The 25,785-nt window shown below is 40.3% G+C and overlaps 1 protein-coding gene across 1 annotated transcript in view; it reads right to left on the reverse strand.

The window, feature by feature from the left end:
* Positions 1 to 397: 397 nt before the first annotated feature.
* Positions 398 to 25,785, reverse strand: part of CKAP2L (cytoskeleton associated protein 2 like) — a 26,612-nt gene continuing 1,224 nt past the window's right edge. The window contains exons 3-10 of the mRNA XM_008700522.2: positions 24,784 to 24,850; positions 23,130 to 23,181; positions 18,460 to 19,712; positions 14,879 to 15,086; positions 10,373 to 10,528; positions 4,759 to 4,822; positions 2,976 to 3,165; positions 398 to 1,568 (exon numbers count right to left, since the gene is read on the reverse strand). Coding sequence (XP_008698744.2) covers positions 1,343 to 1,568; positions 2,976 to 3,165; positions 4,759 to 4,822; positions 10,373 to 10,528; positions 14,879 to 15,086; positions 18,460 to 19,712; positions 23,130 to 23,181; positions 24,784 to 24,850 — 2,216 coding nt within the window. The 3' untranslated portion in view covers positions 398 to 1,342. The remainder of the gene's footprint in view (positions 1,569 to 2,975; positions 3,166 to 4,758; positions 4,823 to 10,372; positions 10,529 to 14,878; positions 15,087 to 18,459; positions 19,713 to 23,129; positions 23,182 to 24,783; positions 24,851 to 25,785) is intronic.

Below are 25,785 nucleotides of genomic sequence, written 5' to 3' on the forward strand. Positions count from 1 at the left end.
GCTTCACAGATAAAGGGAGGCTGTCCAAAGGGAAGGAAAGGGCTGGCTGTGTGGAGTCCTGCATTTTGGTTGTGGTGACCATCTATTCTTATTGAAAATTAGTATATCAACTTTATGGTTTTATAGCTCAGTTTTATGAACCTTGTCTTTATAAACCTGACCTAGAGAGATGATGCTTCCCTCATTGTGATAAAATCTAGCTCCTGGGTGAGGGTGATGGGCAGACCCTTGATCAAGGTGAGTTCTCCATGGTAATGAATGTTCCCTATGAGGCCTCTTGAGATTGCCTAGAAGAGTTTCCCTGGACAAAACCCTGATTCTCTAGGCCAAGCCATCATCACTGTTTTTTTTTTTTAATAATAAATAAAATAAATGGATAAGCAGGAATGAACAAAGTTTAATTTTTTTGTTTTAGATAATACTTAAATATTAAGAAAGCTAAAATTTTAAAATTCACAATATGTTGGCTAGGTTTTTCTATACATTATATTTACATAATGATTCTAATTTTAACTTTCCAAGAACAGTTGCCCAGGAAGAAGGAAAGGCAACCTATAATAGTCTCTGGGGCTTGTACTGTCTTCTCAGGTCAGGTGTCCTGTAGCAAAGAACTGAAGTGAAGAAGCAAGTGACCCTGCCCTCCCCTCTCCCCTGCTCCCTTTTGTTTTTCTTTGAAGCACTTCTGAATAACAAATGCAAAATTAGATTTGGATATAAAAGCTAGACGACTACCGCAGTTCAGAACTGTGTTCCACTGGAGAAGACCCGGCACAGCCAGGGTGGGAATTACCCCTCATCTGTAGGGTGCTGTGACAGAAGTCAGAGTCGCATACAAAAGTCACCTGGGATCTCTGAGCAAAAGCACAGCTAGCGTCAGCTCCGTAAAATGAGGGGATTTGATCAGACAGTCTGTCGCATGGCATCTGGTCCAGAAGGCTAGCTTCAAAGCTCCCCTCGGGGCAGATAGGCCTCGCCCTCTCCGCTAAGGCAGATGCAGGAAGGAAAGTCCATCATCCTGCGGCACCAGCCTCTTGATGTGAAAAAAAGAACTACACTGAGAGTAAATTAGGTCAATAAGGTGAACATTTTTTACCATACTTGTGGGGTAAATGAATATTCAATAGCTTAAAATTTATGTACTATAAACTGTGGCAAACTATAGTCTTAAATAAACCAAAGACAGTCCCGTGGGGATATTAAATTCGAGAGTAAGCCCAGTGACTAAATCCTAAGGGCCCACAGTCTGCCTGTCCGTTATATAGTTTTGCCCAGGTCACCTGGCCAAGGGTATTTCACGGAGTCTCTGAAACACCTTTAAAAAAAAAAAAAAGGCATTAAGAAATTATGACTCGAGGATTTTAAACCCTAATGTTACAGGCAAAGCCTCATTTTTACGGAATATAAAACACTCTGTTTCTTCCACTTCTAACAGCTCGTTAAGAGAAGCCACTACTAAGTCGTGTTCCTGCAGCATTTCCGGGTAGCGGGCCACAGCCCGCTCAATCCTTGCCGAGCGCCGCACAGGGGTGATGAGCTTCATGTCCTGTACTTCCGGCATTCCGCTTACTCTGTGGGACAGAAAGATGCATTCAGAGCCTTATAACTGCTTTGGAAATTCTTCTTATTGTTCTGAATTTTTTTCTTCTGTCCTAATAAAACACGGTAGACATTTCAATGAAAGTTGATGTAAGAGTGCGCGTACAGCAGCTCCTGTCCTCAGATGGCTTTTCCTTGATTGTCAGAATGAACTGGGTGGTGTCTATCTGCTCTTGGATGGTATAAGCACAGAGATTTATTGAATGAAGTGTTAAGTGTGGTTTTTATTAGACACTTAGCGGTTGGTGTTTGTTTATTCATAAACTTTCAAAGAGTTGATAGGTTTTAAGGAAATTGGGCCTAACACCAAATGGGGTTGGACAAATGAATTCTAAGATTCTCCTCGCTTTGACAGAAAATTATTCAAAAACCATCTTTTAAGATGGTGGACCAAGCCACAAATTAAAACTGGAACAAACTGGGCGTCTTCCTTGTGAACTTTAATGTGTCCAATAAAAAGTAGCCCTGAGGATAGTTTGCAGAGAACTTTCCCTGTAGTGAATCTGGTCTACATCTCACAAACCCACTGATTACATGAGCCTAAGCAAAACTAGCAGGCCGGCATGCTAAAAACTCTCATAATAAATTCCAGAGCCAGCAAGAAGTGGTTTCGGATCACCTGCTTGCCTTCATCCTTCTCTGTGTCGACTGTAATGGCAGCACTGAGAGAGGGGTTTAGGACTGGAAGAGGCCCAGCTGTGCTTTCCAGGGAACTAAAATATAGAACTGTGTGGTCGTGGTGCTTTTGTTTGGAAGTCTTTTTTAAGATCATGAATAGAGACTGATGTTATATTAATGTTCTAGGAAATGGCACTGATATCCTGACACAGTTCCCATGACTTCTGCCTTAAACTTACACTTATTCAAACACCAAACACTTCCAATAAAATGAGCAGCTTCTATCTAGTACACACCCGACTGCACAGCCTGTTTTTATAGGGCTGTTCTCTGTCCCTTCCCTCCTACAGCTACAGAGCTTGCCCCTGCTTGGCACTCGGTGTCCCCGCCCCGGGGCCTGGGAGGAAAAGCGCGTGGGATCTGTAAGTGCAGGACCCAATCCAGCAGGGAGGGGAAATCCGTTCTAGCCTGTCTCCAGACTCCAGCACCACCTTCCTCAGGGCGGGTCAGGCCTCCTTGGAGTGCTGTGAGGGCGACGGTGTGTGTGCACGGAAAGGGCACAGGTCTTCCTGTCAGTGGTTCCAACCCTCCCCTCACCCTCAGCTCCTTTCTTTAATGCCAGAGATGGATTAGACCACCTGGTCCTCACATGCCGCAGGGGTGTCCACAAACTGCTGGTGCTCTGGATCTGTGGAAGTGAAACTGAGAACAGGTCTTGAATAAAGCCCATAAACACAAAGCTTACTTTAGAGTTTGCTCACCTAGGGATCGGGGCAATCTGTAATTTGATACCAGGATGGTTATCCTCTTCTGCCTTGGTTATGTGGGGTGTTGCTGTAACCTGGTCTCTCTCTTTCAGAGAAAGACAAGACTTTTCAGATTCTGTCTTATTGGCCAGTTCTTCCGTTGCTATTATATTTGTCTCAGCAACTGAAGAGTCAGGGGTAACTCCTGTGTATGCAAGGTCAAGAAGGAAAGTAAGGTTTAGCAACTTAATACTGAAACTGAAAGTCAATAAAATGAAAAATCAATATATACAATGATTTCCCAACTGAAAAAAGAGTAACTGATTTGAAGTGAGATGTATGGTTTCTCCTGCCCAGCCGTCTAGCCAGGCCCTGCTACACCAGGCCATCCTCCTAACCAGCCCTCCAGACAGCCTTTGAGCCTCTGCGCCCCTAGAGTTGGATCCTTGATAGCTTTTCAACATTCTGAACACATCCCCATCTCTTATTCGCTCTTGAGAGAGGTTCCCTTAGGGACTAATCATTGTTTTTGACCAACCTTGGGTCAATTTCCTTGACTCACTAGAGTTAACTCACTTGAGCTTCCAATCCCTTCCTAAAAGGGATGACCACATGACTATTACCTTGGGCAGTGGGTGAAAAAATGTCTTGTGTTAACACAATATACATGATAGCTCAATCACAACAACCAAGAGGAAGGGAAGGAAATTAGCTGAGATAGGCAGATATTGTGGTTGGAAGCTAAGACCCTAAAAGAGGTCAACATGGGTCAAGGAGTAGGAAAGGCACGAATTCCTATCTTTTTTCTTATCCGTCTGAAGAACAATGCCATGAATTATAAACAAATATCTGAATAGTAGCATCATTCCCAGTATAAGAGTAACATTGAGTATATCTACCCTGTGACCTTATTCCCAAAATTTTCCCAAAACTAATGGGGTAGTTAGCTATCACTCCACATGACTTGATTGTTCCCCCAAATTCAATCTGTCTTAAAGGAAGAACATTTGTCACCTTCTAAGATCAGAAAAATAATCTGTTTTATTTTTTCAAAGTAGCTTGTTTTTCATGCCATTCATATAACAAATATAAGCAATTACAGTGGGCCACTCACTGTATTTGGCACAGTATTTTTCATAGAAGAGTTTTCTAAAGGTTCTGACCAATGACAGCAATGGTTAGCTAAGTGAAAATGTTCCTACTCCAGTCATTTTTTTTTTTTTTAAGATTTTATTTATTTATTTGAGAGAGAGAGAGTGAGTGAGAGAACGCAAGCAGGGGGAGCAGCAGGCAGAGGGAGAAGCAGACTCCCTGCTGAGCAGGGAGCCGGATTAGGGGCTTGATCCCAGGACCCTGCGATCATGACCTGAGCTGAAGGCAGACGCTTAACCAACTGAGCCACCTAGGTGCCTCCAATTTTGAAGGCTATAATGTGAATTTGGATGTGTGAGTCCTGGTGGGTTGTTATGACACAGAGGCATCTCTCCCTTCTGCCTCAGTCTTGTCTGAGAAAGAGCCACTTGTCTTCTCCCACCTAGCCCTCCAGGGAAGCAAGACACCCTGGTGTAGACTGCTCTTGTGAAAACAGCCTATGTTTGGTGTTGAGCAGTGTATTTACTTGTAATAATAGAAATAAATCAGCTGATGATGACGGCTGAGAAAACCAGGCTATGGAAACCAAGAAGTGAGAGGGATTTCAGGGGATTTAGAATTCTTTTCTTTTTTCCCCTAAGTGTTTCTCGATGACTTTTACTTGAGCGGCTGGAGGGAGTGAATTTAAATACAAAAACAGCAGTACCTTCTGTGGTTCTGTTTGGGTCTTGCAAAATATTAAGAACAACTTCCCGTAACTCTTGTATTGGCTGGAAGAAAGAAAATACATAAAGAGTATTAAAAACATTCATGGAGAAAATGATCTAAGGAACTTTGCTTAACATCAAATGAGCTTCTTTTTATAATAAAAATGTTTCCTTTTAAAAGATCTCTTATCTAACTATAAATGACATTTAAAAAGTTTCAGATCTATTGCTTTATGTGAAAAATGAAAGAACAAAGAAAATGTTGGTTAAATGCTGGCATGCTTGACTTTAACGAAGAAATGCGCTTAAGGAAAGCTGTCTGTAGTGACATTTCTCTAAGTCAGTTAATTTTCTTAATTGACTTCTATGATCCCACTGAAGATGTGTCCCCACATAAAGATTCTGGCCCCAAGATGTAAAGTTAGTTATAAAAAAATGCAGCATATGTTTTTAGCGTTGTCTTAACTGAATTTTTGTTTTTATCATAAAAGTCATATACCTCATTACAGAAAAACTGAAAAATAGTCAAACTTAAAAAGAGAAATCACCCGTAATCCAATCACCCAAATGCAGCCTTTAGTTAGTATTTTGGATAATCTTCCCTAGCCTTTCCTTTCTTTCTTCTTTTATTTAGTAACATAAAAAACATAACATTAAACATAACATATAAAATACAGTATTAAACATAACATAAAAAATAAAACATTAGAAAAAAGCCATTATTATTTAAAGTACCTTTCTGGCAAAATATTAAAAAGTACTTTTCTGGTAAAGTTATCTGAGATAGATTTCCTTTTTCAAAGTATTTAAACTATGCCATGAAGTAGAATACCATAAATGAACTGTAATTTCTGATAGGAATATTATATTTGGAGCTTGGTCTTTCTGATCTGGAATTCTGTATTACATAAATAATAGATGTGAACTGACAACAGAGCATAAAAGCAAAGCTATTTATACATTTTCACAAAGTCTAATGTGCTTTAAGCTTGAGGGAATGGGAATAAATGTACAGAATACATTGCAAAAAGTCTGAATTATATAAAACATTTATCAACATATTTTACTTTTTTTTTCCCCCCAAAGATTTTATTTATTTATGTGACACAGACACAGCCAGCGAGAGAGGGTACACAGCAGGGGGAGTGGGAGAGGAAGAAGCAGGCTCCCAGCAGAGGAGCCCGATGTGGGACTCGATCCTGGAACGCCGGGATTATGCCCTGAGTTGAAGGCAGATGCTTAACGACTGCTCTACCCAGGCGCCCCAACATATTTTACATTTTTATAGACTTCTAGTTAAAGATGATGGATTGAATATACATTTATTTCTAATCCCTATGGAAACTCTAGTGAAATGATAATGGGATTAAAGGAGGCAATGACTACAGAGAATAGGAGAAATAGCAACAAGATTTGGAAGCTAGAATGTAGAAGGAAGAGGTAACCAACTTAACCAGCTTGAAAGAGCTGAATCCTAAGCTAGCAATGTGGCTGAGAAACAACATGGTTCAACCACAGGGCCTTTCTGAAAGGCTCAAGAATGAATGGTGGGGTCAAAATCAGGAGGATTCTTGAGCATCTGTTTAGCAGTCAAACTTCCAAGTCTTCTTTGTTGTTGTTGTTTTTTTTAAAGATGTTATTAATTGAGAGAGAGACAGAGAGAGCACAAGCTGGGGAAGGCATAGAGGCAGAGGGAGAGGGAGAAACAGACTTCCTGCTGAGCAGGAAGCCCAATGTGGGGCATGATCCCAGGATCCTGAGATCATGACCCGAGCCAAAGTCGGAGGCTTAACCGACTGAGCCACTCAGGCGCCCCTCCAAGTTTTTATCCTAACAGACAACTGAAGACGTATTTTCCAAGTCTCTGGGGAATATCATGCACAATTGAAGGTGGGGATGCCCACTGAAAAAAAGGGATAAATGAAAGTTTCCATGCTGAAGGTTGAGATGCCAGCTCTCTACTCCCTCACAACACTGGTAGTCTGATTTCCAGCTCCCAGGAAGAGATTGGAAGATCCTTCTTTAGAGAATATGACCAGTTTTAGAAAGATCTGAAGACATTGCTGTTGAGGGTTCTTCACCCAATTGGCTCGGCCAGATCACCCTATGGTAAAACCTCATCCATGTGTCCAGAACTTTTTCAAATCACCTCTTTGTATACAGCCCAGTTTTTACTGGCATCTGAGTAAAGCCTTTCATGAACAAGAGAAAACAAAGGAAAATAAAAACACCACCACCAACAACAATAACACAAAACAGAGAGAGAAGAAAAACACTGGAGTGGCGCCTGGGTGTCTCAGTGGGTTAAGTGTCAGACTTTTGGTTTCGGCTCAAGTCATGATCTCATAGGTCATGGGACTGAGCCCCGAGTCAGTCTCTGTGCTCAGCAGGGAGTCTGCTTGAAGATTCTCTCCCTCTGCCCCTCCCCCCATGCACACATGCACGCTCTCTTTCAAACAAAAATAATAAAATTAAATAAATAAAACAGGGGCGCCTGGGTGGCACAGCGGTTAAGCGTCTGCCTTCGGCTCAGGGCGTGATCCTAGCGTTATGGGATCGAGCCCCACATCAGGCTCCTCCGCTTTGAGCCTGCTTCTTCATCTCCCACTCCCCCTGCTGTGTCCTTCTTTCTTTCGCTGGCTGTCTCTATCTCTGTTGAATAAATAAATAAAATCTTTAAAAAAAATAAAATAAAACAAAACCAAAATAAAACCAACAGCAGCAACAAAAAACAGACAGAGAAGCAAAGCACTGGAGAAGAAAAACAGACAATGCAGATAGATACAGGAATGTGAGGGTGATGGTGTAAGATCCCAGAATGACAGGCAAAGACAGTGGTAAAGAGCAACCTGTTAAGACTGGAACATGTCAGAAAGTTCTCGGAGAAGGGTCTCTAAGAAAAAGAAATCGATAGGATATCTGATGTTTTAAAAGTATTGAGAAATTTTGGACCTCATCAAGATAAAAACTTTTGCACAGAGAAGGAAACAATCAACAAAACTAAAAGGCAACCAGGGGAATAGGAGAAGACATTTGTAAATGACATATCTGTTAAAGGGTTAGTATCCAGAATCTATAAAGAACTCATCAAAATCAACACCCCAAAAATAAATAATCCAGTTAAGAAATGGGCAGAAGACATGAACAGACATTTCTCCAAAGAAGATATACAAATGGCTAAGAGACACATGAAAAAATGTTCAATATCACTTGGCATCAGGGAAATACAAATCAAAACTACAATGAGATACCACCTCCCACCTGTAAGAATGGCTAAAATGAACAACTCAAGAAACAATAGTTGTTGGTGAGGCTGTGGAGAAAGGGGAACTCTTTTGCATTGTTGTTGGAAATACAAGCTGGTATAGCCACTCTGGAAAACAGTATGAAGATTCCTCAAGATGTTAAAAATAGAACTATCCTGGGGCGCCTGGGTGGCAGAGTCGTTAAACGTCTGCCTTCGGCTCAGGGTGTGATCCCGGCATTATGGGATCGAGCCCCACATCAGGCTCCTCTTCTATGAGCCTGCTTCTTCCTCTCCCACTCCCCCTGCTTGTGTTCCCTCTCTCGCTGGCTGTCTCTATCTCTGTCAAATAATTAAATAAAATCTTAAAAAAAAAAATAGAACTACCCTAAGGCCCAGAAATTGTACTACTGGGTATTTATTCAAAGGATACAAAAGTGCTGATCCAAAGGGGTACATGGACTCCAATGTTTATAGCAGCACTATCTGTAATAGCCAAATTATGGAAAGAGCCCAAATGTCCATTGACTTACGAATGGATAAAGAAGATGTGGTGTATATATACACAATGGAATATTACTCAGCCATCAAAAAGAATGAAATCCTGCCATTTGCAACAACGTGGATGGAACTAGAATGTATTATGCTAAGTGAAGTCAGTCAGTCAGAGAAAGACAAATATATGATTTCACTCATATGTAGAATTTAAGAAACCAAATAGATAAACATAGGGGAAAGGAAGGAACAATAAAATAAGATTAAAACAGGGAGATAAACCGTAAGTGACTCTTAACTATGGAGAATAAACTGAGGGTTGCTGAAGGGGAGGTGGGTGGGGGGATGGATTAAATAGGCGATGAGCATTAAAGAGGGCACTTGTGGTGAACACTCGGTGTTACATGTAAGTGATGAATCACTAAATTCTATTCCTGAAACCAATACTACACTATATGTTAACTAACTTGAATTAAAAAAAAAAGTATTGAGAAATTTAGACAATTAGAGAAAAGTTTGGAATCAATTACATAGTAATAAATACTCAGAAAAATAAGCAAAGGAAAAACACGACAATAATTAACTTCAGGAAAAGTAGAAAGTCATGCTTGAAAGGCAGAATAGTTATAGTATATATTACATGGCTCAATGTACTCATGTATTTCTTACATATTCATAACTATGAGCATAGATTATTCATAACAATAGTGACCAGGATTTCCATATAACTCTAATGGAAATATGGAGGATGGCAAAATTTGCAGGCATGTGTCTCTTGGGGATACATGCATATATATATATATATATATATGTGTGTGTGTGTGTGTGTGTGTGTGTCAGAAAGAGGGTTAAATCCTCATCCTGCATAGTTAGAAGTCTACAAATCATGTCTAAAACTGAAAAATCAAGAAATAGCAATATAAGCACACTATCTGAAACTATCCAGGTAAATATGAAAATAATCAGTTTGCTCTGGGAAGTGGGAAATGGGAGGGGAGGGACAGAGGCCTTATGGAAAGAAACTTATTGAATGATTTTGACTATGACTGTTTAAACTATGTGCATGTACAACTCCGATTTTGAACAATCATGGGAAGAGGTACGGTAGAATATTAAATGACATGACAAGTGACATTTAAGTGAAAAGAGTTATAAAACTGTTGGATGCGGTTTTTGTTAAAAAAAGTTATATGGAGACAGTGGTTTTACTAGGTTTTAGAATTAATTTTTTTTTCATGTACTGGCTCTGAATTAGTGCCTTATGAATATTGATATGTTGGGCTTAATGTATTTTTAGGTTCTTTATGGTGAGGTAAGATTTTGTAAGTACTGCATATTGATGTTGTAACTTTCCATGCTGTTACTTTCCACAAGTGCAAATTTCTACAATGAGTGTAAAGTGAGTCACACTCACTTGACAAGAACAGTGATTCTATTAGTTTACTTTCTACCAAATAAATTAAAAAAAATGTTTTTAAAGATTTATTTATTCATTTGAGAGAGAGTGGAAGAGAGAGTGTGTGTGGGGGGGGAGAGGCAGAAGGAGAGGGAGAGAGAGAATCTCAAGCAGACTCCCCATTGAGTGGAGAATGGAGAGCCCAACACGGGGGCCCGATTACATGACTCATGAGATCATGACCTGAGTAGAAATCACGAGTTGGATGCTTAACTGACTGAGCCATCCAGGTGCCCCTCTAGCAAATAAATTTTTAATTAAATGTACATAAAGGACATGTTATGCTTCATAATCTGTGTATACGTTATGAAATGAATTCGAAATTTAACATGACATTGTATGACTGCCATATTGCAAACAACAGACAACTGGCATGAGAGAATTTTCAGGAAGTCACCCACCCAAGACAGATACTCACTGTTGCCCCATTTCTAATGGCCTCTTCGTACAGCCCAATAACATCAAAGGTGCCTTTACTTGCCAACACCTTTGCTTTACAGATCCAGAATTTAGCAAATTTTTCGACCTCAGGAATACTGGACAATATGGCAAATATTGCATTAGATGGTACACCCTGTAAAAAAAAATACCCAGAGGTAATTACTGCCATTTTGCTGTTATTCTCACATCTAATATTCATCAGAGCAGCTATGCAGAAATCAGTCTGATCACTTTTTCTTAATTTTTAAAAAAATTCGATTTTACTGAGGTACAGTTTACATATAATAAAATGCATTCATTTAAACAGTATATTTCAATGAGTTTTGACACTGGTCATTCAATTTTAAGAGTTAAATGAGACCAAATAGTAAAATATTTTTCATAGTTTAAGGTAAGGAATATGTTTACATTTTTATGCAAAACCAAACTCCAAACCAAACCCTACAGTAATCAACATCCATATATTTCTTACATATTCATAATAATGTGAACACTGAGTAGTGAACAGAATTTTCCTATGTCTCTAACAAAGTATGAAGGATGGCACAGGTAAGAAAGGTCACAGGGGTGTGTATATGTGAGTGTTTTGGGGACTCATGCAGCCTGTATAAAAAGGGCTAACTCTCACAAAAGTCACTTTAAAATGTCCTCACTAATTTGGTCCCCTTCTGGCTTGTACCCAGAGCGGGCAGTGACATGGACAGGAGGAATATGGGAGCTACCATGACCGGAAACCCAGATACTGGCGCACTCAGCTAGGCAGTGCCTCCTACTCCTCCTGAGGTGGGGAAGCCCCAAAGGTAAGCCCACAATCAAGAATCATCGATGTTTGAGAAAACCAACACTACATGAAAGAAGCATAAACCTCAACAGAGTTGAAGAAGAAATCAGTGAGCCGAAGATTTGGCTGTGGAATTCTCCCAGAACTCAGTGCGACAGAACAAAGAAATGAAGAGTATGATAGAAAAGCTGAGTTTTGGAGGGAATATCTATTACTCAGGAATTCCAACACCCATCTAAGAGATGCAACATTCAACACAACTGGCCAGACGTTAATTTCAACAAATTCTATCAAGCAGGACACATACAGGCTACATTTACAATGCAGTATAATTACAGTTGGAAGAAAGATAGTCAGGAAAAACAAAACAGAACTCTATCTGGAAGTTAAAAGATATTCTTCCAAGATAACTTTCAGGTTAAAGAGCTCAAAATGGAAATCTCAAACTATTTAGAGATGAACAATAATGAGTATGCAGGTCAATTACTAACCTATGGCCTCCTAGCTCCAAACCCACCTTTTATCCTCTGCTTTGAGACACTGGGGCTGGAATTCTGTAACTCACTCACTGTTTTCACAGCAGCTCCTTGCTGGGCTCTGCCAGTATGAGGAGCTAGAGGGAGATTGTGGGGTTGGAGAGGAGAGGGACTTCCCTTTCCCCCATTTGCTTTCCCACCCCAGCAATGGTCCTTCACTCTGGCAGCAATAGTTGGTTCTGGCCTCCACCTTTTTTCCGGGCACTTATAGATCCTGCCTCACTGCGCTCTTTCAGACACAAGAGCACCAACTGGGTAGCATCCTTTCCTCAAGGTCTGAGTCCCAGCCCTGCTGGGCCCCTCCTCCAGTGTCTGGTACCAGCATCTGCTGGGTAGTATGGTCTCCTTTGAGTTGGAGTTTGTTTCTCCTAGCTTCTAGATTCTGATACCCTCAACCTCTCTTTGTTCCCCCCAGACCCAGTGGGTGATAGCTGCTTCCTGAAGTTAGGGTCTCTGTTACCTCAGGTTCCCTTTTACTGTCAGCCCTGTGTGTAGTACCCATATTTCCTCTGATGGTCCCTTTACCATTTTTGTGCATGCAGGCTCACAAAGTGTTTTCATGTCCAACAGCCAGAATCGCTTCTCTTTGTATGTACCAGAGAGTCAGGGTGCCTGGGAATTTTTGTCTCCCAAGGGACAGCCATTAATCAATGACCATGGAAGTATTAATACTATAGCCTCCTTGCCCCTGATCAGGATGACTCTGAGAGGTCTGATCCAGTCTCCAGAGCTCCCCTGCGGGATTGTGCCACAGTTATAGTCCATGGATTTTGCTTGATATCACATCCTACTTGTCCTCTTTCCTTTCCTGGACCCACATCCCCACTCCCCTATGTTTTCCCTGGGATTCTCTTCCTAATAAATTACTTTCACACAAATTCTCCTCTTAGGGTTTGCTTCTAGGGAACTTACATAAGACATTGTGAAACCTTTACATTACATTCTTTCTATTAAGATACCTGGTGCAGTTTCTGTTTTTCTGAGTGGACTCTGACTAATACAGAATATTACCTAAACAACCATAAAGGATATGACCAAAGCTAAATTCTTAGGCAAATGTATAGCATTAAAATGTATTTTTAAGAAAATCAGACTGACTTAAATGATTTAAGCTTTCAACTAAAGAGGCTAATTAAAAACAATAAACATAAAAATAGATGCAGACATTGATGCAAAAGAAGAAAATAATAAAACCCAAAGATGGCCTTTTAAAAAGATTGATAGAGAAATCTTTAAATAAAAGGCATGAAATTACTAAAATTAGCTCGGGAAATACAAAACCCAAATAGACCAGTGATCACAGGAAAAATTGAAAAGATATACACAAAACTATCCCCCATAGTCCAGATAACTTTATGAGCAAGTTCTAAATTTTCAAAGAAAAAATAATTCTCATGTTGTATAAACTATTTTCAGAGTATAGAAGAGGAAAATGCCCAACTTATTTGACAAAGCCAGAATAATACTAATATTAGGGCAACACAAGAAAAGACAACCAAAGAACATATATAAAAATCTGAAATAAAATAATTGCAGCTCATAAAACTATGTACCTCATTTCTCTACGTGCTCACATGGTATGTACATGCATAAAAGCTGTCTGGAGGGATAAATGGCAATAGTGGTCAGCTCTAAGGAGCGGCCTGGGATGCATAACCGGCGTGTGTGCGTGCGCAGGCGTGCTCGGTGGGGGGTCTAGTCATATTCTGTATTGTTCGAAATGTTTTTATTTTTAATTTTATTATTATTATTACTATTAGAGAGAGGGAGAGAGGGAGAGAGGGGGAGGGAGGGGCAGAGGGAGCCAGAGAATCTTAAGCAGGCTCCATGTGCAGGCGCAGCCACAGTGCGGTTCAATCTCAGGACCCTGAGACCATGACCTGAGCTGACATCAGGAGTCTGATGCTTAACCAACTGAGCCACTCAGTTGTCCCTGAAATGTTTTTAATAATAAGAATATATTCATGGGGGTGCCTGGGTGGCTCAGTCAGTTAAGCGCCTGCCTTCGGCTCAGCTCTTGATCCCAGGTTCCTGGGATCAAGTCCCGCATCGGGCTCCCCGCTCAGTGGGGAGTCTGCTTCTCCTTCTCTCTCTGTAGCTCCCCCTGCTTCTCTCTCTCTGTCAAATAAATAAATAAAATCTAAAACAAAAATTGTTAAAGAATGTTCATGCATTCTCTTTAATACAACGAAAACAAAAGAAAGAGAAACAACAAAAAAAGAATTGAACTTTAATTCCATAAAGGAGAAATAATTAATGTTTAACTGAATTTTGTGAAAAAATTACCTGGAGTAGACCTAAATTGAAGGTTCACTTTTTCTGTTGCTGTTCAACACCACCAGCCAAAGGACAGAATTGGGTTTGCTTCGGCAAGGACCTTAGTATAGATGTCTACACAATTTTTTATTAATATATTTTTCCTTCACGGCATCACCTAGGGATCATACCCTTTGCTTACCATCTCCTTTATCCTTACCTGCAGAATCCAAGATACAATTTAGATGCCATTTATAGCTATCCAGAGTCATCAGGATAATCTAATTTTACACATGACCTTGCCTTTGACTTCAGCTTCATATCCAAATGTCAAGTATTTACACCTTGACCTTGATGCCTAAAGAAGGCAAAATTCCTTTTGGATCCCTTGAAAGGCAGACAGCTTGGGTTAGTTTTCCAACTTCTTTATGCCTCAGTTTCACTTGTGAAGTGGGCATGGTAATAGTTGTTATGATAATTGTATGAGATCATATGAGTAAAGTATTAGAACTGTGCCTGGCATATAAGAGCCTTTATTTAAGTGCATGCCGTCATTATTATTGCTATTCTTCTTCTTCTTCTTTTTTTTAAAGATTTTATTTATTTATTTGACAGAGAGAGAGACAGCCAGCGAGAGAGGGAACACAGCAAGGGGTGTGGGAGAGGAAGAAGCAGGCTCCCAGTGGAGGAGCCTGATGTGGGGCTCGATCCCAGGACTCCGGGATCACGCCCTGAGCCGAAGGCAGACACTTAACGACTGAGCCACCCAGGCTCCCCATCTTCTTCTATATTAAAAAGAGCAGCTGAATTTCTGCTTAGACCAAGGTTATCTCTCTTACACCATATTTAAGAAAAATATTTAAAAGCTCTAAGACTCTAGGCCAAAGCTTTGGGAGCTTATCCTCCTTACCTCCTCAATGAGCTGCAGACACTGTGTTAGAGTATTGTTAATTTTATTGGACAGTTCAAGTTGTGCTTTCTTTTCTTCATCTTCTTCTTCCATACTCTTCCAGAATGAAATATTCATTTCCTCTATTATTTTTCTTTTTGTTTTAAGTTCCATAGGAGGCCGTTTATAGATTTTCCCCTTAGATTTCTGCCATTCTTCCAATTGTTTCCTGTTAAAAAATTAAGGGTGGGGGGGTGGGAAAATTCTTTAGGTTTCTTTTTGTATATAGTCACACTTTCAAAGTATAACATATGCATGGATTGAGTACCACTGAATACCTTCAACTACACACAAAGTCAGGAGAATGGAATTAAAAACAATTGACAAATGGGTAATGGCAACAATGGTTGCCCCTACCCTTCAGAAGGCAGACTGCAGAGGGATTACTAGGATCTCAGTCTTCAAATTCCTCATCTTCATGATTATTCTTCATTATTTTTCTCTAAAAATTTTCATTTCACCTGTGTATTACTTCTGGCACTTGCTTTCCTAAAACATCCCTCCATCTCTGAGATCACAAACTTGGCACTCCATTTCTCTTACCATAAGCTCTCTATCTGCCACTCAGCCGAACCCAGCCGAACCTGCATTCTGCCCTTAGTAGGTTCTTGGCCAGAGTGAAGCACTTTGCCCAGTTCCTTAGCCCTCTCCTGACTATACATGACCCCCTTTCTTCCTAAACAAGATCAACAATTTCAGGAGTCTTAAGTAGCTAGGCTCTGATGGTGGCCAAATCTTAGTTCTCACTCTCCTCCATCTTTCACATTCTCTGCTCCTGCTTCTAAGCAGTCAACAGACTACTGTTGGAAGAGGCGCCAAGATCCAGAGACTCAAGCATGTGAATGTCGGCTCTTCAGCTTCTTTAAATTACTACATGTTTATAACTCACAGATGTACATTTCAGGCCAGATTTTCCCCTAGAGTCCCAAACTCTGTAAAACCCACTGCCTCGTTGGTATTTTTTATTTGATGTCTGGCAGTCACTTCAAATTTAATACTGTCTGAAACAAAGGTCTTGATTTTCATCTTCAAATCGGTTCCCAAATAGCTTATCGTATATCAATGAATAGTACCCCAATCTACCCAGTCGCTAGGACCTAGAACTAAGAGTTGTCTTCATGTAGTTCTTTCTTTCTCTCACATCTGACACACCACTGTACAGACTATAGGCTTCTACCTCTTTACCACCATCCGGGTCCATATCACTGTCACCTTCTGCCCGAAGTGCCGTAGCAACCTCCTTCCTAACTCATGTCCTTGCTCCACTCTCACCTTCATCAAGTTCATCCTGTGCCGAGGAGCCAGAGTGGTGTTTAAAGTGTAAAGCAGACCGTGTCACTGCCAGAAACTTCCCATGGCTCTTGGGATAAAATTAAGCATGTTTTCCACAGCAGAAAGGCAGTGTAATTAGGCTCCTGCCTGCCTCTCCGACCTCGTGTCTTACCACTTTCCCTCTTACTCTCTCCCCTCCAGGAGCTTTGGTATCCCTTCAGTTACTTGACCCCCACTCATTCCTGTCTCAGGGTCTTGAGTCTTCATTCAGTCCTCTGTTCAAATGATACCTCTTTGAAGGGGTAATTATGTGTAACTATTTTATTTCATCAAGATGTTGATTTTTCTGTCTTCTCCACTAGAATGCAAGTTCTGTGAAGGCAGAAACCTTGAATGTCCCAGTGCCTAGCTCAGTGTCTAGAACCCACAAATGTTCAGTAACATACAGCAAAATTCACCTTTTTTTGGTGTACAGTTCTTCGAGTTTTGACAAATGCCTAAAGTCATGTCACCACAACTATAATCAAGATATACTCCTTTCAAAAATTCCCTCATGCTTCTTGGTAGTCAACCTTGCTCCTTATTCCCGGCTCCTGGTGATCACCGATCTGTTTTCTGACCTTATGGTGTTTCTTTTTCCAGAATGTCAGTTAACTAATTAACCCTTGTTTCCCTCCTTGACTCCAGAGCACAATCCATAGCACTTATTTCAGCCCCAACTGCCCGACCCCTTCACCTTCACGCTAACCACCGGCTTTACGGCAGAGGCTGAGATGTCTGGCATGTTTCCTCTATGTTGCTGGCATTCTTCTTCTGTCAGCCTTCCTTCCAATCATAAATGAAGAGGAAACTTTTACCTTTTTCTAAAGTCAGCCTATTCCCAGGACCCCAATGCTATGATTTTTATTATTCTAGTACTTTCCATATAGACACCAGAGGAAACTTTTACCTTTTTCTAAAGTCAACCTATTCCCAGGACCCCAATGCTATGATTTTTATTATTCTAGTACTTTCCATATAGACATCAGTTAAGGTAGACTGTGACTGTGTGCTCACCACTGTATCTCCCAGCGCCCAGCACACTGTAGGTGCTGAAGGAACACTCGAGCAATGAGTGAGTGATCTGTCCCTCTCCACAGATTCCTCTTGACCGTAATCAAACATGGTCAGCACTCCACACACTGTCTCAAAGACCCATCAGCCGTTATCTGGTCTAGACTGTGAGCACCAGGGGAGGGACCCTGAATTCATTCACCAGCTCGGAGTCTTTGTACTCAGTTTTCTTTTTGCTCAGAAGGCTCATTCTTCTTTTTGTCTCTATCCTATTCCTAGACCAGATGTCACTGTTGAAAGTACCTCCCTGATCCTTCTATCTAAAGAAGTCAGCCCAGTCTCACTCTCTCGATCACATCGCCCTAAATTAAGCGGTTTGTTTTCTGTCTCTTCAGGAGAGCAGAGAGCTTGTCGGTGGTGTTCAGGGCTGTATTCGGAGAATCGATCCTGCCCTCACTTCATCCTGCTATACCTTTTAGCTACGATCTGATTTTACATGTTTCTTTCACCCTTGTCAGGAATCTCCTTATTTTCTACCCCACCCAAGTGTACACAGATGCTTCTCCTTGGAGGGTCACCGCATTGTGAGACTATCTAGTCCTGTGCAGAGGGTGTGAAATCCTTTGGCTTGGTTTCCAGCTACATGCATGTTAATGTGAACCTTCAGCACCCTGAGATCCCGAGTTCTACTGTCTGAACTCTGGATGTGAACTCATTGCTTCTCTTTGTCTTAGCTTACTTTTCAAAACTTGGCCTGCCCACACTCATGGAAGTTTCCTGTTCCTTCTTTCTGGATTTAACCACTGGTCTGCTTAACAAGGGACTACCAACTCCCCATTTCCTAGCTATGTAAATTCACTACTCTGACTCCTCCCACCTGGCCCTTTTTTATCGCTTTTCAGTCCCTGCAGGGTACTTCCTGACCGAGTGGTCTACACCTACAACCCCTATTTCTTACTCAAGCATTCTGTTTCTTTCTAACTATCTTTTTAAAAAAGAAATTATTTCAAGCATACAGCAAATTACAGAGAATAATTTATAACACATGTATGTCCCACCCAGCTCTATCAAGTCGATATTTGTTATATTTGCTTCCAGTCTTTTTTTTTCAGGGCTGTAGCTAAAAATTACTCAGAAGCCATTATTTATGGCCTGAGTATTCCTGATGGTCAATTTGCCTAATCTTAAATTGCAAAATTATGGAATTAAGCAAATACCTTCGATCCTCTGCTGTGATCTTCTTAATATTTGGGTTAGTCTGGGCCCCATTTGGGACTCTTCTTCCATTTATGGTTTTGTTACCAGCTTGAGGTTTGGGAGCTGTCTTATTCAGAAAATGGTTCTGGGAAAGAGTCTTTTTCAACTTGGAGTCCAAAGTCTGTGCTTTTCGTTGATAGTTGTTGCTGCATTTATTCCCATTGGTTCTATTTACTGTTATGTTAGGAGTGCTAGGAATGACTGAATTAAAACTGCCAACTGCCAAATTAGGCCTTTGGCTTATGGCTTTTGATTTTTGCAATGCACATGATGTCCGAGTTCTAAAACAAGGTTGAGTGGATTTCTGATCTTGCTTAATGTCTGGACGTCTGTTTTTAAAGCCTCCCTGAAGCACATTGGGGCATGTCCAGGGTTTGGTTTGTTTTACTTTCTGTTCAGTAACACTGTGTGACTGTAACTTAGTTGCATTTGGTCTTTCATATTTATCCCTATTAACCTGTATATCCTTTATGTCCTTGACCACTGGTTTCTTTGGTGCCTGAGTCCTACTAAGGGTCTGAACGTTGTGAGAGGGAACTGTCGTTGGGAGCTTTTCTCCTGGTCTCGCAAGACTCGTTCCTCTAGATAGTTGCTGTGACTCTACTGGTAGGATCCTAATTTGTGTTTTTCCAACAAATGGTTTATTAACTCTGTCTTTCAGAGCAGCTCCATTCCCTGAACTTTTGCCCAAGGCTTGTTTAGGAGCCAAACTGCTCTTGACTTGATTATAAGAGTTAGTCTTTGGCTTACATACTGTCCGTAATTCAGGATTTGACTTCCTTTCATAGTCTGGTAAGGTTTGGGGCAAGTTCTCTTTGTTTATCTCTTTTAGACAGCTATCCAAGTGTTCATTTTCAATATGGTTATTGTCCGCAGAGTCTGCACATTTAGTATTTCCTTGATCTGCTACTTGCTGCTTTGCAGTTTTCAATTCTTGTATGCTAAGTGACCCCAAAGTTTTTCTAGCTAGTTCTCCAGTAGTGGATGATCCAGCTTTATGCTGTTGTTGACTATTGCTGGAAGGCTTACAGTTTGAGTTAGAAGAAACACATCCTGAAGTCAGCCTTTTGCCCAGAAGTTTTGGTGCCTCCAACTTTGGCTTCTGCAGTCCTGTGATATTGGCAGGTCTGGGTTGGAGTTTAATGCTGATGGGTCTTGTAGCTTTGGTAGGCAAAGCAACACGATTGGTAACATCCTTTTTGGGTATAGTATGCTAAAAAGATAAAGAAAAATATCAAAAAAGTAAATTCATAACAATAGCTCAGTTTTTAAAATAGAAAATAAAAAAATTTAAAAATTAGTTATTTTATTTAGAATTTCACTTAATAAAGCTGAATCTGAGAAAATAAAGGCTCACTAATAGACCTTTTTAAGAAACGATTTATTTATTTAATTTAGAGAGAGAGAGGGAGAGCATGTGAGTGGGGGGAGAGGCAGAGGGAGAGGGAGAGAATCTCAAGCAGACTCCCTGCTAAGCACAGAGCTTGGAGACCAATGAGGGGTTTGACATGCAGCTTGATGCGGGCCTTGACCTCATGACCCTGAGATCATAACCTAAGCTGAAACCAAGAGTCAGGATGCTCAACCAACTGAGCCACCTGGTGTCCCTAAAAGATCTTTATAACTTGAGCTCTTATCAGAAATATACTATAATATTTTAGCTTGATGGAATTAAGCAGAGATGCAGTGAACATACAAAAATTGTTGTTTAAAAAATAAATTTGGGGCGCCTGGGTGGCACAGCGGTTAAGCATCTGCCTTCGGCTCAGGGCATGATCCGAGCGTTATGGGATCGAGCCCCACATCAGGCTCCTCTGCTATGAGCCTGCTTCTTCCTCTCCCACTCCCCCTGCTTGTGTTCCTCTCTCACTGGCTGTCTCTATCTCTGTCGAATGAATAAATAAAATCTTAAAAAAAAAAAATAAATTTGCCTCAGTTGAACAAGTACTTGTTGAATGCCCATTATATCCCAAATGAAGTGTCCTTCTAGGGACTCTAAAAGACATATACATAATAAACTTATGCTAGGGTACTTCTCAAGTTCCTCCTAGTAGTACTGTAAATTGCTATACTAATTTTTTTTTTTTTAAACAACACTGCTTTTGTAAAGGTCACAGTGTCACTCAAGAACCTTCGTCTCGTCCCTGGAGATCAGTGGCAAGAATAGGTGGTAGATGCTGGGAGGCCTGAGATACTTTCAATACAATCTAACATCTCAGTAGAAAGTTAATCAGGACAGGGTTTTAAGGTTAGATTCTACATTATTAACAAGTAAATGTTTCAGTCATGTGATTTAATCTTGGATAAGGAAGGTAGGGCTAGGTTATAAAGAACTTAACAAACTAGGGATGGGAGTTTAGAATTGGTATGGTAAATAATTGGAGCAGGTCACTGTGGATTCTGGGGCATTTGCACTAAAAGCAAGTATTCAGAAGAGAGAATTGGGCAGAGATTTGTAGATTATATGTCTCCAGGGGAAGATATGGGAGTGCTAGAGTTACCACTCTTTACTTTTGATATGGTAATATTATTGAGAATTACTATGTAAACTTAGTGAATGTGTAAAGAAAGTCTGTAACCAAGACCACTTGGCATTAAGGGCAAAGAGATGTCCGCTCTAGAATGGTATGTGTAAGGTGGTGTTGCTGGGGGTGGAATAAGGGAGGGTTGGAAGTGGGAGGCAGGGAGATGGATGGATACCCACATGGCTATAGCTGGGTTACTCCTTGAGCCCCAACATTTACATCTACCTCTGATCATCACATTATTGCTTACTGAAGAGGCAGGGATGGTGGTATCAAAGTTTCCAAACGTGCTATTCCTTAGTTGTTTCTTTTTTTTTTTTTTTTTTAAGATTTTATTTATTTATTTGTCAGAGGGAGAGAGAGAGAGAGAGTGAGAGTGCACAAGCAGGGGGAGCAGCAGACAGAGGGAGAAGCAGGCTCTCTGCTGAGCAAGGAGCCCCATGCAGGACTCGATCCCAGGACCCCGTGATCATGACCTAGGCCGAAGGCAGACGCTTAACCCACTGAGCCACCCAGGCATCCCTAATTGTTCTTTTTTTTTAAATTGAGATATAGGGGGCGCCTGGGTAGTGCAGTCATTAGGCGTCTGCCTTCGGCTCAGGGCGTGATCCCGGCGATCTGGGATCGAGTCCCACATCGGGCTCCTCCGCTGGGAGCCTGCTTCTTCCTCTCCCACTCCCCCTGCTTGTGTTCCCTCTCTTGATGGCTGTCTATCTCTGTCAAATAAATAAATAAATAATCTTAAAAAAAAAATAAAATAAAATTGAGATATAATTTGCATCACATAGACTTCACCATTTTAAAGTTTATAATTCGTAAGAGTATGCCAGAAGACCTTTGTTCAAGTCCTGGGTCTGACCCTTACTGGCTATGTAATTTTGGTAAAGTACATAATCTCCTTGAGCCTCAGTCCTCTCATTTGTAAAATGGGAATAACAATAATAACATCTATCTTCTAGGAAGGGTGTCATAATGTCCTGTTTTTCACAAGATAGTTTTTATTTATGGCTGTTGGCCCAACATAACAGTACCTCCTTTTATTCACAAAGGTATCTCGACATTAAATTGTAAGGCCACCTTTCTTACAGGGTTGTTTTGAATGTTAATTGAGATATTGTGTATAAAGTGTCTTGGCCAGTATCCGGATGATACTCAAATGTTAGCTATTATAATTAGGTATGAAAATGTTTTATAAACTTTTTATAAGTTGTAAGGCATTATACAATTATAATGATGACTATTACTTGCCTAGTCTTCTTAGTTCCTCCTATTCCATACTTGGTTTTCCCACTTAATTTTTATCTTCACAACTGGGTAAAAAAGAGGTAGGCATCACCTCATTTAAGAGATGACTTAGTGAAATCAGTATTGTCAGCTTCTAGAGAAGCTGGGAACTCCGAATGAACTCTGGGAACTCTGAATGAGGACACTTTCTTCCCAGCAGATTTTTCCTTTAAGGCTTGCATGCTACACTAGTTCGATCTGCTCGAAGTAGAAGTCTGACCTAGTGATTCCCAACTGTTCACATCATGATGTACCAATTTTGCCTTATATACATTTTCTATCCTTCACAGTGTCTAATGATGTTGTGTGTAGCCTTTCAGAAGGCTAATTTCTTCCATTTAAACCTTGAAAATGTGAGGATCCTTTATCACTCTATCCATAATCTAGCTGAACTGAACTGTTTAGGAAGCATATCTTGTTAAGTAGCTTGGAAGATTCAATATACGTGTTCCCTTTTAATGACTACTGAGCCATTTAACTCCATGGCAGCATACCGAAGTGGTTAAGACCACAGGCTCTCACTCTCATGACCTGAACCAAAATCAAGAGTCAGTTGCTCAACTGCCTGAGTCACTCAGGTGCCCCCAAAATGATGATTATTATTTTTTAAAGATTTATTTTGTTTATTAATTTTAGAGACAAAGAGAGTGTGCATGAGCAGAGGCAGAGGATCTCAAGCAAACTCCAGAGACCAACATGGGGCTCGATCTCATGACCCTGAGATCATGACCTGAGTTGAAATCAGGAGTCAGCCGCTTAACCAACTAAGCTAACAGGCACCCCCCAAATGATTATTTTATAAAAGACTAATTTCTACTTACAGATTTAGAAGGTGGAGGATTCAGACAATTACTCTTGGCTTTTAGATAGGGCCTATAAAAGACAAGATAAGATTAATTCTTAGTACAGAAGGATCAGCAAGGCTTGGGAAGTATAGTGATTACAATTTATTAAGATTAGAATTTTAAATCATTGGAATTTCTGTATATAGTAAAATAATTCAAAATTATATTCAATAAAGTCCCCTTATTATCCCATTCTTAGTCCTGCTATTCTACTCCTCAGTGACCACATCACTCTTACCCATTTTTTGTGACCCTTTCAGACATGTTCTATGCATAAATACAGCATTCTAACGAGATTAATGACATATGTTTTCTTCATATTTACATAGTGTTGTTCATCCAAACATCATTCCTTGAACACCACAATATGCCAGGCACTAGAGATACAATGTCAAGTAAGGTAATTAACAGCTTCTTTGAAAAATTTCTTTGTTTTAAGTATCTTCAGATAATGAATATTCGGGGGTGAGAGATATAATTAAAAAAACAGGAGCACATATGAAATCTAGCCAGTGAGCAGAAAATGCAGAAAAGGATGGGAAAATAGAGGAGAATTTAGAAGGAGTCAATCTGCATGGATCAAAAACAATTGCCAGACTAAGAAGGACTTCGATCATGACTTGCTGTTAGTTTCCCCCATCTTGAACATAAACTCTGGAGGGACAGGGACCTCTCTGTCTTAAGTACCATATTTCCAGAACCAAGAGTGACTGATATATTATAGGTATTAAATATTTGTTGAATAAATTAATTAGATTTATTTAATCAAGAAAAAAGAGTTGAGTAAAACCCCAAAGTAAAAGGAAACTAGAATAAACTAACTTTGTAAAAATTCAGTTCCTCTTCTTTGGGGAGAAAATATATCAATGTTAAGCAAGAGGGACTAATAACACCATTACAATGGCAAGATGTTGACAAAAGATAAAAGTGAAACAGTCATATTCTGTCTAAGTTGGGAGTAAGTGCTAAGAGAATAGCCAAAGAGCACTGTCAGGCTGGAGGATGCTGGTGTGCAGCTATGAGGACTGACTATAACTGGCTCTCCTATTTTAGCAAGGAACAACAGAACCAGGGTCATTCAACTCCTTGACCTTTTCTAGCTTTCACAAGAATCACTTTCCCAGGAAAAAAAGCAGGGATAGGAAAAGCTTCCAGCATTGTAGATAATACTGTGGACCTTCTCCCCCTTCCTTTAGAGGCTGTCACAATAATAGTGCTTAAACTGCTCCGGGTTTTTTTTGTCATGTCTGAACCAATATACCCTTTTCTGAGTTATCATAAGATCTCAACGCAGTCCGAGTAGACTGCAAACAAAAGGGCTATGTTTTGTTGTTGTTGTTGTTTTTAAAGAGTATGTCCTTTTTAAAAAAATATTTTATTTATTTATTTGACAGAGAGAGAAAGAGAGCACAAACGGGGAGCGGGAGAGGGAGAAGCAGGCTCTCCACTGAGCAGGGAACCCAATACGGGGCTCCATCCCAGGACGCTGGGATCATGACCTGAGCCGAAGGCAGATGCTTAACCAACTGAGCCACCCAGGTGCCCCAAAAGGGCTATGTTTTGAAAGGCTTTAAATTGCTAGTACCAGTGAGGGCAGCAAAACTTGCATAATTGGGTGAGACAAACTCACTTGGTGTTTTGGCACTTCAGTTTTCCCTTGGCTGCTAGGTACTCCTGGAGCTTTCTCTGCCGCTCTTCTGCAAAATAGGCAGGCAAACAAACAACAGAACTTTAGCTGGAGATTTTAACTAATATTCTAAAAGATAGCACTTTTCTGTAATAATTTTGGCTTTGGACCACATGTTATAAAGTCCCTAACCCACAAATTTGCCTCCAAGTTAATGTTTATATCAACGATATCATTTGTATGCTACGTCCTATATTAAGCTCTTCATACTTACATTATTTTCTTTAATCCCACAACAATCCTATGAGGTATTTTATAGTCTGAAATCTAAAGAGGGTAAATGGTATGCCCAAGTTATCTAGCTAATATGTAGCAAAGCTAGGATTTGAAACCAGGTTTATCCAACCCCTAGAGTCCTTTCTCACAACCACCATATTATGCTTTGCACAAAGAAATCTGTTACTGGCTCATCTGAGCTGGTGAACCAGTCCTGGTTTTTTGTTTTTGTTTTTTTAATTTAAAAAATTTTTAAAGTACATTCCATGCCCAGCGTGGATCCCAACATGAGGTTTGAACTCATGACCCTGAGATCAAGACCTGAGCTGAAATCAAGAGTCCGATGCCTAGCCTACTGAGACTCCCAGACGCCCCTTGCTCTGGTCTTATTATGTTTTTTTCTGACAGGGATGATGATTTTTGCAACAAACCCTTACATGGCTTCCTTTGGACCTAAGGACAAAACAGGCCAGGTTAGGGGGTCCATGGCAAACATCTATTACATGGTGACTTTCTAAGCATTTGTGAGGGAATGAAAATTCTGTATGTCTGTCTTCAGGAAGTTTCAATCTAGTAGTGAAGATAAAATAATTACAATATAAGGCAAAATCTAGGTATCATTAGAAAGGGTCAAAGAAAGAATTATGGGAGTTCAGAGGCAGCGAATGAGTGAGAGGAATAGGTGGTTGGAAAAGGCTAAAATTCAATAATGGCAAAAAAAAAAAAAAA

The sequence above is a fragment of the Ursus maritimus genome, unplaced genomic scaffold (assembly GCF_017311325.1).
Source record: "Ursus maritimus isolate PB19 unplaced genomic scaffold, ASM1731132v1 scaffold_6, whole genome shotgun sequence".
Classification (NCBI taxonomy): Eukaryota; Metazoa; Chordata; class Mammalia; order Carnivora; family Ursidae; genus Ursus; species Ursus maritimus.